Source organism: Eptatretus burgeri, chromosome 9 (genome assembly GCF_056783735.1).
Source record: "Eptatretus burgeri isolate ZD-2024b chromosome 9, Ebu_testis_v1, whole genome shotgun sequence".
Lineage (NCBI taxonomy): Eukaryota > Metazoa > Chordata > Myxini > Myxiniformes > Myxinidae > Eptatretus > Eptatretus burgeri.
In genome coordinates this window covers 68,015,932-68,029,227 of record NC_140969.1, presented here as the reverse complement: position 1 = coordinate 68,029,227, position 13,296 = coordinate 68,015,932, and the positions used below count along the sequence as shown (strand labels likewise).

The 13,296-nt window shown below is 44.4% G+C and overlaps 1 protein-coding gene across 4 annotated transcripts in view; it reads right to left on the bottom strand.

The window, feature by feature from the left end:
• Window positions 1-13,296, bottom strand: part of LOC147020282 (radial spoke head 1 homolog) — a 44,769-nt gene that overhangs the window by 24,281 nt on the left and 7,192 nt on the right. For all 4 annotated transcript variants that reach the window (XM_085895551.1, XM_085895550.1, XM_085895549.1 and 1 more), the window contains exon 5: window positions 11,529-11,664. In XM_085895551.1, coding sequence (XP_085751677.1) covers window positions 11,529-11,664 — 136 coding nt within the window. The remainder of the gene's footprint in view (window positions 1-11,528; window positions 11,665-13,296) is intronic.

Sequence of the window (13,296 nt, the reverse complement as noted above, 5' to 3'; positions counted from 1 at the left end):
TGCTATGCAGGGGTTGGCTTTTTCTTGAGGCAATGTTTTAGGGTCGGATGCCCTTCCTGACACCAATCCTGGTCGCCTCTTACCACACAGGGATATGGTACACCTATTCTAACCGGGGCATACACCGGGACCAGTACACTGGTACTCATTTCGCCAACCTCGGAAGGATGACGGGCTGAGTCAACCCCTGGTGTTAATTCAGCAGCCAACAGGGCTTGAACTCAGGACCCTGGGATCCCAAGCCACCACCCTAACCACTAAGCCAACACCAGGCTTCAGGTCAAGGTCAACTCTTTATGCAGGGTTATTTCTCCTCTCATTCTTTTACCAACCTTTGAGTCTGCCAGACCCAATTTCTTACTCCCTTCTCCCATCATTGTAGTCCTCACATCATCAGTGGTCCCTTCACGATCATGCTTACCCTCAATATTGTGAATTACACACGTACAAACAAGTGCCCAAGTAATCAATAAAAAGGAAGGACTAATGGAGCACTTCCAACCACCGAAATTAACACCAGAAAGAATCAATGACAAAGCATTGCAGGAAATCCAACAAGTAATTCGGGAAAATCAGAAAATGTTGGATGAGCTTGCTGAGGAAACACATGTTCAGGGGGGTTCATACGAGACAATAGAAACATACCGACGAACAATTTAAACTGAGAAAAGTACTTTGTTGGAAGAAAAGGGGATTACCTAATTGGATGTCACCAGTGTGTGTGTGTGTGGGATCCTCTCTTGCAGGCTCTTTAGGCAACCTGTCTTAGGACATGATTCCCATTGATGCTGAGATGAGCTGGTGTTCTCGAAGGAGGAAAAGGGTGCGGGTGGAGCCCCACATACTGTCAAAGAGCCATGCCTTCGAGACTTGAATATAGGGATTGCACTCTGTGATAGGGATTGCATACGTGGTTGGCACCTGCTTAGTAATGTCGTGAAAGGGGGCACGACCAGCAGGCATGGACTCACCTCTAGAGAGAAAATCCAGCTTCATCGTGGTGTCGAATGGGGTTCATGGACACCGCCTGCCCGGAAGCGGTGGCGGTCAATGCGTTCGTGGAGGGCGAACCCTGAGTGTTCTGTGGAGAGATGATCCCATTGCGAGCCAGGGATAAATTTTATTCTGAGATTCTTGAGTTGTTGTTTTTGCAAAAACAGATTTGTTTTTACATCAACAAAAGGGAGGAATGTGGGGGCTGGAATGGGGATTTCAGCTTCCTTTTATTGTTTTTATCTAACTTGCTTATAATATTTTCCTTTTTATTAAGCTTTGTTTGTTGCTTGCATATAGTTAAATTTTTGTTTATGTTCTGATGTGGGGTTTTCCTTTTGAATGATTTAAAATATAACAATGAATTGTGTTTGGAGAGACGGGCCGAGTAGAAACACTGCGCAGCACGGCTGTGGTGTGGAAAAGCACCGTTGACCCAGGAAAGGGGTGGTGGGGGAGGGGGGGAAAATCATCTCCCCTTTCCCCATCCCCCATGTATCTTTTCCTTCTCTCCTCTGGAGCATTGAGATAAAGAAAGATCTGGTGATTGCTGATGTAGATGTCCTGTGAAAGTTACACGAACAAGGACCCTGTTGCCACTCTTATCGGCTAAACCATGAAGCACGCTCTGTGCAAGAGCAGGTCAGGCCACTCACCGCAAAAAGGGTCTTGCTCAAAGAGTAATGCACCAAAAAAAAAGTATATAAGCAGGGGTGACTGAAGATAGGCAGAGCAGATTGTTACATTCGCTCTGGCAATCTGTTCGAATGTGCACAAGGGTTTGGTTAATTGCTTAGTTGGCTGGTTGGCAAATTTATTGTTTGTCTAATTAATTGTTAGATTAATCGTTACTTTAATTGTAAGTTCTTTTAATTCATTTGTTCAAGTGATTCTTTTGTTTGGTATGGTTTAAGTGATTCTTATGTTGGGTTGATTGATTGATGAATAAAATAAAATTATAGATCTGTTATTGACATCGTGTGTGTGTGTGTGTGTGTGTGTGTGTGTGTGTGTGTGTGTGTGTGTGTGTGTGTGTGTGTGTGTGTGTGTGTGTGTGTGTGTGTGTGTGAGAGAGAAGGTACATTATCTTTACTGTGATTAGGCCATTAAATTTGCTGATGATTGTGTCTCTCCAAAACGAAGCATTGTAATTCAAGGTACAGGGTTCGAGCCCCGACAATAATAAAGTGACCTGCAAAAGTATTCACCGCCCTCCAAAGTTTTTACATTTTCATGCCACCTAAGCATGTTTCATGATGCTTTCAAATCAAATTTAATATATAGAGTCTTCACAAACGACTAAAGTGATAAAGCTAAAAAAAAAAATTGCAGATAAAATGTGAATAATTTAAATGAACAGAAAAAATCAGATAATTCTCAGTTGCATGTGTTCAAATCCTTTGCCTAATTAACCCTAAATCACGTCAAAAGCAAATTAATTATTTGTTTTAAAGGTTACAAAATAGGTTTTACCTGTATGTAATCAGTGGTTTAACTTAAAAATAGGACCCCTGGACCTGGGGCTTATCTGGGCCCTGGCCTTATGCTGTAATCCAAATTTGGTAACATTTTGACTGGTCGGTCTGCAGAAGAAGATTTTTGAAGGAATTTACGTTATTTTCCCCAAAAATAAATAAGTCTGCCGTTTTGACACACTTTTGGTCAAGTGATTGGCATACCCTCTGCAAATTAACATCAGTACCCTGTCTTAATGGTGTAACCTAAATTTGGTAGCATTCTGACTTCTTGGTGTGGAGAAGATTTTTGAAGGAATTTATGTGATTTTATCAATAATAATTGATGAAGTCAGCCATTTTGACACACTTCCGGTCACGTGATTGGCATGACCTCCGCAATTTAACATCCCTACCCTGGCCTAATGTTGTAACTCAAATTTGGTAGCATTCTGATTGGTGGGTCTGGAGAAGAATTTTGAAGGAATTTACTAAGTCTGACATTTTGACATATTTAAAGTCACGTGATGAGAACGAGCTTTGCAATCCCCATTACCAGTGAGGAGGGGAACCTTGCTGCCAAATTTTAGCCGGATCAGCCCAGTGTTTTTTTTTTTTGTATACCTTGTCGAGGCTCGTATGAGAGCTAACACACAATGCACATCAAGGGGGGGCATGAGACAAGAGGGGAGGGAGTGGGAAGGACAAAACAGTGGGGGAACAGAGACATTAGGAGATCTGTGGAAGGGAGAGGGATGGGACAGGGAACATGGAGAATAGAAGATGGACATTACAGGGACTTTCAGGAAGGAAAGCAGGGAATTTGAAGGAGGTGGGCTTGGGTGAATTATCGGGGGTAGAAAAGATCAAGGATTTGGATGGGGGATGATAAGAGGTGGTGGTGAACAGCTGTTTTGAAGGCCAGGAGGGAAGAATGGGAATGAATAGAGTGAGGGAGTTTATTGCAAAGGCGGGAAAAAAGAGGAATGAAACAGTGAAGGTGAGCAGTGATTCGTGATTTTGGTAGTTTTACCAGAAAGGGGTTGTTGGCGGACGTTGAGCGCCCTGCGGAAATGTGGTGGGGACAAATCGCAGAGAGAGCAAGGGGGGCGAAGCTGGAGAGGAGACGGTAGAAGACAGAAAGACCACCGACCAACCTGCGGTGATTGAGTGAGAGGCCCAAAGACTTAGCCTCATTGCGGGAGATGCCAATGATCCGAAATGCCTTGGTTTCTACAGCGTGAAGCCGAGAAAGGTGGGAGGCAGGAGCACCAACCCAGAGGGGAGAGCATTACTCCATCAGGCTGCGGACAAAAGCTTTGTAAGTGGTCAGGAGCTCAGGTGGGCTGAGGAAGGACTTTGCACGACGGAGGATTCCCACTCGGCGACTGGCTTTGGACGTGAGGTTTGAAATGTGGCTTTCCCAGGAAAGGTCATGGCAGATAGTGAGACCCAGAAGCTTGAAAGAAAGGACTTCTTCCAGAGGATTGTTGAGAAAGTGGATGGGGGGGGGGGGGGGGTTTCTAAACGGTCCTTTCGAAGAGACATAGTGAGAGTGTGAGATTTGTCCGGATTGAAAGACATGTTCCATGTGTTGGACCAGTTTGTGATTTTATCCAGATCAGCAGTGAGCGAAGAAGCTGCTGCTTGCCAGTCTGAGGGATGAGCAATGGTACGGCAGAGGGTGGAGTCATCAGCAAAGAGACATAGAGGATTTTCCAGAGAGTCGGAGAGATCATTGATGAAAACCAGAAAAAGAACAGGGTCCAGAATGCTACCTTGAGGATCTCCAGCCTGGACAGGAAGAGGGTATGAAATAACTCCATTTAGGGCCACACGGTGACTGTGACAGGAGAGGAAGTCTGCGAGCCATGAGTGGAGATGGCCTTGGATACCATAGGAAGAGATTTTGGTGAGCAGGGCAGGGTGCCAGACTGTCAAAAGCACGTGATATGTCCAGGGATACGGCTCAGATTTCCTGTCTGGCATTGAGGGCTTCCATCCATTGTTGGAGAAGTCAAAATAGGAAACGGACGGACGGCCGGTGCACAATGACAATACCTTATCTGGAATTCCAATTCCAGATAAGCTAAAAATTAAGCTCCCACACTTATCTGAGGAGTTTTAAGGTGCAACTCACTTAGTCAACCAACAAGGCAAACATGAAGACCAAGCAAGGAGCTTTCCATAGGAGTCAGGCATAAAGTGGTAGAGGAGCATGGTTCAGGAGAGGGTTAAAAGAAGACATCAAAGTCACTCATTATCCCTTTGAGTACAGTGAAATCCATCATTAAGAAATTGAAGACGTGTGATTCCACCCAGCCTCTACCCAGGTCGCCCATCCAAACTAAGCAGCCGGGCAAGCAGGAAACTGGTTCAGGGTGTCACTGTAAATCCAACAATGACTTTTAAAGATCTGCAAGGCTCTATGTCTGAGATGGGGGCCAGTGTTCATCAATCAACAATATCACGTTCCTTTCACAAAGCTGGCCTCTCTGGTCAGGTGGCAAGAAAGAAGCCATTACTGAAAAAGATGCATCTAAAGGCTCATATGGAGTTTGCAGAAAAACAACTTGATGATACAGCAGGCAGGTGGAGAAACATTTTGTGGTCAGACGAGACAAAAATTGAACTTTTTCGTCCAAATTCATTTGAAGCATTACATCTGGCACAAACATAACACTGCAGTGCACATCACCCAGTCAACACCATCCCCACTGTCGAACATGGTGGTGGCAGCATGGTTTTCATCAAGCATGGTCAAGCATGGTTATGGGGCTGCTTTTAAACAGCAGGGACTGGCAAGCTTTTTGGGATAGAAGGGACAATGAATGGTGCAAAGTACAGGAGAATCCTTGATGAAAACCTGCTTCAGTCAACCATGACTATGAAACTGGGTAGGAAATTCACATTTCAGCAGGACAATGATTCAAATTACAAAGCTAAAGCCACACTGGAGTGGCTGAATTAGAAAAAAATTAATGTTCTTGAGTGGCCCAGTCAAAGTTCTGACTTGAACCCAACTGAACATTTATGGTGAGATGCAGTCCATCGACGATCCCCATCAAACTTAGCAGAACTAGAGCAATTTTCACGTGAAGAATGGGTAAATATTTCACCATCACACTGTGCAAAGCTGGTAGAGACCGACCCAAAAAAGACTGATAGCAGTCATTGCTGCAAAAGGTGATTCCACCAAGTACTAACCCAAGGGGCTGAATACCCTTTCAACCAGTGAATTTTGATTTGTACACGTTTTTTGCAGGTATTCCTGACATGTAACCTCCTTCAACTATAACAATGTTTCGTTTGATCTCTTCAGTTATGAATAAAAAAGTAAATTTGGAAAAATTGTTTCTACATACTTCATCTAAATGTGGCATTACTTTTAAGGGGGTGAATACTTTAGCAGGCCACTGCATAAGCTGTACATCGAATATATGTTACTGGACTGCAAAGATTCCTGAATCAGACCCAATCACATCTCTTCCCTGTAAAAAAAAATTCAACATCAAAACCCGCTCACACCTCGATATGCGTCTGGACCTGATTGGATTGCAATCAAAGGTTTATTACGAAAGTCGATTGTGTGCAAATATGGCTTCTCGTCAGTCTCGTGCTGTGGATGTGTAAGAGCATGATTTCCTCTTTTCATGAATTACTTGCATCTGCCCCATAGGGCACCAATGTAAACTCGGCGAAAAGCCCGTCAAATTGACAGGTGCACTAAACTCCATACAACACAGAGAATTATAATACACACAAAGTTATGGATTACATCCGATTAATTATTTGCAATTAGGGAATGGGAACGGGTCAAAACATTAGGTGTGATTTCCCTGATGTGCTTCAGGCGTTAATGCAAAATGCACAAACATTCGGTGTATGAGCACAGCCTCGATTGCTCCCAAAATAAAAATAAAAAATAACGCATGTGGTGTATATGCACAGCCTCGTTCGCTTCTGAATTTTTATTTTTTCTTTTTTTTAATGTGAGCAGTGTTTTGGCACAGAACATCGGCTTGATTGCTCGATGCCTCAAAAAAAAACAAATTTGGGTTATGTAATGAAGGCAAAATATGGATATTGCTTATGTGCATGTATAATACATCATGTTTCTTTAGCTTGGATAGATTCCAGTTCCACTGGGCCATGAAGGAATGATCATACAGGGCAGAAGGCTTGAAGCCCGGGGCCTACAGAAACTGTGTGCGTCAGAACACCTGATGCTGATGGGCTGCAACCTTTCGGCATTTGATGATATTTTAACAGTTGCTTTTGGACTTTTTACACTGAAGAGAAAACTTATGGGGAAGGCATGGCGATTGTGAATATAACACTTCTGAATTTGTCGCAGACACAGCAGGGGGCGGGCAAGACCGGAGAGGAGACGGTAGGAAACAGACAGACCACCAACCTGCCTGCGGTGAGAGAGTGAGAGGCCCAAAGACTCAGCCTCAACGCGGGAGATACCAATGATCCTAAATGCCTTGGTTTCCACAGAGTGAATCTGTGAAAGGTGAGAGGCAGGAGCACCAGCCCAGAGGGAAGAGCAGTACTCCATTAGGCTACGGACAAAAGCTTTGTACATGGTCAGGAGCTCAGGTGGGCTGAGGAAGGACTTTGCATGACGGAGAATGCCTAGTTGGCGACTGGATTTGGAGGACAAGTTGCAAATGTGGCTTACACAGAAAAGATCATGGGAGTTAGTGAGACCCAGAAGCTTGAATGAAAGCACTTCAAACAGAGGATTGTAGAGAAACTAGATGGGGAGGGTGGTGTTGGGGGGGGGCGTTCCAAATGGTCCTTTCAGAAACATAGTGAGAGTGTGAGATTTATCAGGATGAAAGACATGTTGCACGTGTTAGACCAGTTTGTGATTTTATCCAGATCTGCAGTGAGAGAAGAAGCTGCTGCTTGCCAGCCTGAGGGATGACAGATGTTACGGCAAAGGGTGGAGTCATCAGCAAAGAGATAAACAGGATTTTCCAGAGAGTCGGAGAGATCATTATGAAAACCAGAAAAAAGAACAGGGCCCAGAATGCTGCCTTGAGGAACTCCAGCCTGGACAGGAAGAGGGATGAGAGAACTCCATTTAGAGCCACATGTTGGCTGCGACAGGAGAGGTCTGTGAGTAATGAGTGGAGATGGCCTCGGATACCATAGGAAGAGAGTTTGGTGAGCAGGGCAGGGAGCCAGACCATTTCAAAAGCATGCGGTATGTCTGGGGATCTGGCTCTGAATTAATGTCTGGCATTGGGGACCTCCATTCATTGTTGGGAGAGCAGAAGCAGCATATCCAGGGTAGAGTGACCTGGTCTGAAACCAAATTGATGATCGGAAATCAAGTCATTGGAGAAGAGGAAGGATTTAATGTCTGAAGCGATGATGGATTCCATAACCTTGCTGATGATTGGGAAAAGGCTGATTGGTCTGTAGTTGCAGGGATCTGTTTTTGCACATTTTTATGCAGGGCAGGAATGTTTGCTGATTTCCAAGCAGATGGCAGATGACCTTGAGCAAATGAGAGGGTGAATAGAACAGAGACAGGATGAGCAAGAGCAGAGGAACAGGTTTTTAGGAGACGTGGGCTGATGCCGTCTGGACAGGTTGCAGAATCTGAGTCGAGGTTTGACAGTCAGCTCTCCACTTTGTCAGAAGAAAAGGACACAGAGTCCAGGGACAGCTGGGTGTGACCGGGTAAGGTGGGTACATAAAGCAATGGGTTTCGGATACAAGATTTCTATGCAAACACGGAGTTTAGGCGTTCAGCCTTTTCACGTGTGTTGTCAGCAGTGCGGCCATTTGAGGTAAGGGAGGGGATGGAGGGGGAACATACACCAGAAATAAATTTGATGAGACGCCACCAGGATTTGGAGGAGGGAGAGAGGTTTGAAAGTTCAGACTTGAGATTTGAAAGATGTTGTTTTCTGGTTCTCCTGAGTGTAGACACAGATGTGTTCTGAGCTTTATGGAAGGAACTGAGATTTCCCTCAATTGGAATTGCTTTCCATGAGGCAAAGGCAAGTTGTTTCAGGACAAATGCCTCGTCACTGGCTTCAGTGAACTATGGGTGGGAGGAAAGGTAGGACAACTGAAGATGCGAGGGGATAATTCTGTGCATGAGGGAGAGCAAGTTTCTTTGAAAGAATTCCCAGGATGAGTTTATGTTGGAGAAAGTAGCGATGGGAGACCAGTCTCGAAGTTTGATGGCTGTTTGAAGACCCTGCCAGCCAGCCTGAGTGAAATGCAAGACTCGACAGTGCTGAGGTGGTTCTCTAACAACAGCCAGAGAGATGCCTACTTTGACAAGCATGTAATCAGAAGAACCGATTGGAGCGGACGAAGAACAGCAGATATTTTCAGGGAAATTTGTCAAAATCAGACCCAGAAGAGATGGAGTACCATTGGTTGAGATCCGGGTCGGGAAGTTGACAGATTGAGTCAGTCCCAATGAGTCGCAGAAGTCTTTTGCTGAAGTGCCACAGCAGGTGAGAGTGGAACCCACACCCAGCCAACTGGCGTCACCACGTATGAGGAAGAGAGAGTTCAGATGAGAGGATAGAAGTTGGTCCATGTTTTCGGAGAGTGAGGTATAGATGGAGTCATCACTGTTTGGTGGACAGTACAGCACACATATAAATATGAAGTGGGAGTGGAGAGGGAGTCATAGCCAGAGGTATTCCTGGGGGTGTGGGGGAGTGAGGGCAGTGCATGGAGAGTGAGGAATGAAGTTTTTGATGAAGAGAGCAACACCTCCACCAGGACGAGGCTCAGGTCTGTCATACCAGAGGAGGGAGTAACCAGGGAGAGATACTAGGGAGTCAAAGATGTCTTGAGGGAGGAAAATTTCTGTTTGGCAGATTATGTCTTGTTTGTCAGTGGCAACCTGTATAGAAAGATCTGTCAGGTTTGAGTGAAGGCCCTGGATGTTTGAGGTCCACACTGTTAAGGAAGAGGGAGGGGAAGAGGCTTTGGGTGCAGGGGAGGGGAGGGGAGAGGGAGGATAGGACGAGGGAGGAGGGGGAGAAGGTAAGGAGAGTTGTTGAAAGAGTGTGGGGGATTGCAGAAGAGCTTGGGGAGAGGGTCGGATGAGGGGGAGAAAAGGCTCTGTGGTGCTGGTTTGAGGTACAGTGGGGAGCATTAAGAGAGGAGGCAGAAGGCAGTTGAGGATTTGAGGAGGTGGAGTGATGAGATGGAGGAGAGAGGGCAGGAGAAAGAGGCAGCTTTGTGGATGTAGGGAGGTGGGGGGACTTTTAGAAGGGGGAGTGAGGAGGATGATTGGAGGGAGAAGGGTGAGTGGGGAGAGTTGAGGGAGAAAGGTGAGAGGGAAGCTTGGAGAAGGAAGAGTGTGATGGTTGCTTTGAGAGGCAGGGGTGAGAGGGGTGAATTGGCATTGAAGTTGGAGTAAAAGGACGATTGATCGAACATGAACATGCATTGCAAACTGGGTTTTGTTTTTTTTTTAGTCAAAGATGCGACTAAAGACATTTCTTGATGGATGCAATAAAGGCGAATTAAGAGAATAGAGAGAAGAAACATTGTAACAGTTGGACTTGTTCGACAAGGGATGAAGGAAAGGTCAAATTGAGAGCAGTGTGTTGGAATATGCCTGGTGTTGGCTCAATGGTTAGGGTGGTGGGCTTGGGATCCAAGGATCCTGAGTTCAAACCCTACTCGGCAGTTGAATTAACACCAGGTGGGGTTGACTCTGCCTGTCATCCTTCCGAGGTCGGCAAAATGAGTGCCAGCATGCTGGTATCCTGTGTCGGAGTGGCGACCCATCCAGGATTGTGCCCAATAGCCAAATAGACTGCTTAGGCAGCACCAATGCTCTGTGCAGAGTATGGTCCCCATGGATGGATGGATGTTGAAATAGAAAAATAGTGAATTATGATACAGTAACAAAACCACACGTGTGAAAGAAGAAGTTGAAGCATTATAAGAGACCGTTTTTATTATTATTATTATTATTATTATTATTATTATTATTATTATTATTATCATGATTTTTTGATAAAGATTGCGTAAGATTTGGAAAAGGAAAGGTTGAAGTCAAATTGTGGCGGTGTATGGTGAATTTGGATCGGTAAACACAGAGTGAAACTGATGAGTCGATGAAAAGTAACAGGAAGAGGAAGGGGTAGAGAGACACATGGTTTCGGGAGGTGTATAGTTAGAAAAGATACAAGGAAAATTATTCTTTTTTGATGGATTTTTTAAGATTAAGTAATATTAGGGAATGGAAGGAAAGTTGTAGGAAGAAATCGTGAAGGTAATGATGAAAGTGGGTCAGCTCAAATAGAAGGAATATAAAGATGGTGTTGCGGGAAAAAGAAGAAGAAGAAGAAGAGGAAGAGGAGGAGGAGGAGGAGGAGGAAGAGGAGGAGGAGGAGGAGGAGGAGGATCAGAACTCGTGGGTATGGAAGGAGGAATGGTTTTTGGGTTTTTTTGTCATATTTTTTAAATTTTAAGACAAGAAACAGAGGGTGTAGTTTGAAGGGATAGATGGGGGGCAGTGTGAAAAGTAGGGAAAAGGGAACTGATGGTAATAGGGAGAAAATACAAATAAAAATGATAATACACCTTGATGGGAGAGAGGGGTGGGCCTCAAGGAAACCCGATAAGACAAGATCGACGAAAACTCACAAAATAGCACAGTTTTTGAAACAAAACCGAACTAGGAACACACAGTAAACATGTAGGTCAGAAAATAAACAGTTAAAATGTGACAAATAACGACTGGAAACTTAATTTTTGAGAAAGTCGGCAGAGACCCCAAAGAGAACCATCCGTCGCCTCAAAACCCGGAACCAGAAGTTTGATGACATACAAGCAACCGGAAGGAATTTTCATGACATACAAGCAGGCAAGAATCACAGGCTGAGTTATGGCCAAGAAGAATGGCCCTAACCCCATCCCTCTCCCTTTCATAGATCTCCTAATGTCACTGTTCCCCACTGTTTTGGCCTTACCACTCTTGCCCCTCTTGTCTTATGCCCCTCTTGATGTGTGTTGTGTGTTAGCTCTCATACGAGACTCGACAAGGTATACAAAAAAGAAAAAAAAAGAATGACCTACTCTGCCATTCTTAAAGAATCCCTGGTAACGTAGAGCTGTGTGCTGGATTTCTCCACCACCATGCAGCTGTCCATCCTGCCAGAACCCAATATGACATGCCCCACATTCCTTGTATGTATATACACCTTTCCCATGTCTGCAATGAAATGAAACATGTTTGGTCAATCAATAGTTTTTAGACTTGATTCCAAAGTTACTGTCAAATGCCTATGATGTAAATGAATGGTTTCTGTTCCAAAACTGGAGAAAAGAGTGTAGGTGTGTAGAAAATTCTTCATTTTGGGAATTTAACTGGGAGGGGGTTACTGGAACAACGCATGCACACTGGAGTTGCTTTTTGAATATTTTTTCATGCAAGGTTGCTGTCTGTCATCAAGTTCTGGTGAAGTCTGGATTTGTGCAACAGCATGCAGTACCTATATAATGCCTACACCCCCTTTCAAATTTTTCACCTTTTGTTGCTTTATAGCTTTGAATTAAATTGCATTAAATGAGGCTTTTTTCCACCTTTATTCCCACATCGTAACCCACAACTTCCAAGTGAAAAACAAATTCTACAAACTTCTGAAAATTAATTAAAAATACAAAACTAGAATATATTGCTTGTATAAGTGTCCACCTCCCTGAGTAAATACTTGGTGGAATCACCTTTGACAGCAATTACAGCTGTAAGTCTGTTGGGTTTGGTCTCAAGCAATTTTACACACCTTGATTGGGCAATATTTGCCCATTCTTCTATACAAAACTGTTCAAGCTCAGTCAAGGTGCGTGGGGAGCGTTGATGGACAGCAATCTTCAAGTCATGCCACAGATTTTCGATTGGATTTATGTCGGGGCTCTGACTGGGCCACTCAAGGACATTTGCCTTTTTGTTCCTGAACCACTCCAGTGTAGCTTTGGCTGCGTGCTTCGGGTCATTGTCATGCTGAAAGGTGAACTTCCGTCCCAATTTCAGCTTTCTTGCAGAGGGCAGCAGGTTTTCCTCCATGATTGTTCTGTATTTTGCTCCATCCACTTTCCCTTCTATCCTGGCAAGTGTCCCAGACCCTACTGATGAGAAACATCTCCATAACATGATGCTGCCACCACCATGCTTCACAGTAAGGATGGTGTTATTTGGGTGATGTGCTCTATTGGGTTTGCACCAAACGTAACGTTTTGCATTTAGGTCAAAAATTTACATCTTGGTTTTGTCAGACCACAAAACTTTTTTCGACATGGCTTCAGAATCTCCGGAGTGTTTTTTCATCCCTCAAATGGGACTCAAGGTAGGCTTTTTTGAGTAATGGCTTTATTCTTGCCACCCTACCATACAGGCCAGACTTGTGGAGTGCTTGGGATATTGTTGTCACATGTACACAGTGACTAGTCTTTGCCATAAAGGCATGGAGCTCTTTCAAAGTTGCCATTGGCCTCTTGATGGATTCTCTGATCAGTCTCCTCCTTGCTTAGTTATCCAGTTTGGAGGGACGGCCTGATCTAGGCAGGGTCTTGGTGGTACCAAGCGCCTTCAACTTCTTACTGATTGCCTTGACTGTGCTCCAAGGGATATTCAAGGCCTTTGAAATATTTTTATACCTGATCTTATATACCTGATTATACTTATACCTGATTTTTATACCTGATTTTTATACCCATACCCTGATCTGTGCCTTTCCACAATTTATCCTGGAGGTATTTTGAAAGCTTCTTGGTGTTCATGGTTGAGTCTATGCTGTGAAATGCACAACCCTGCAGAGGAAACTGTCAGGAACAGCTGATCTTCTTC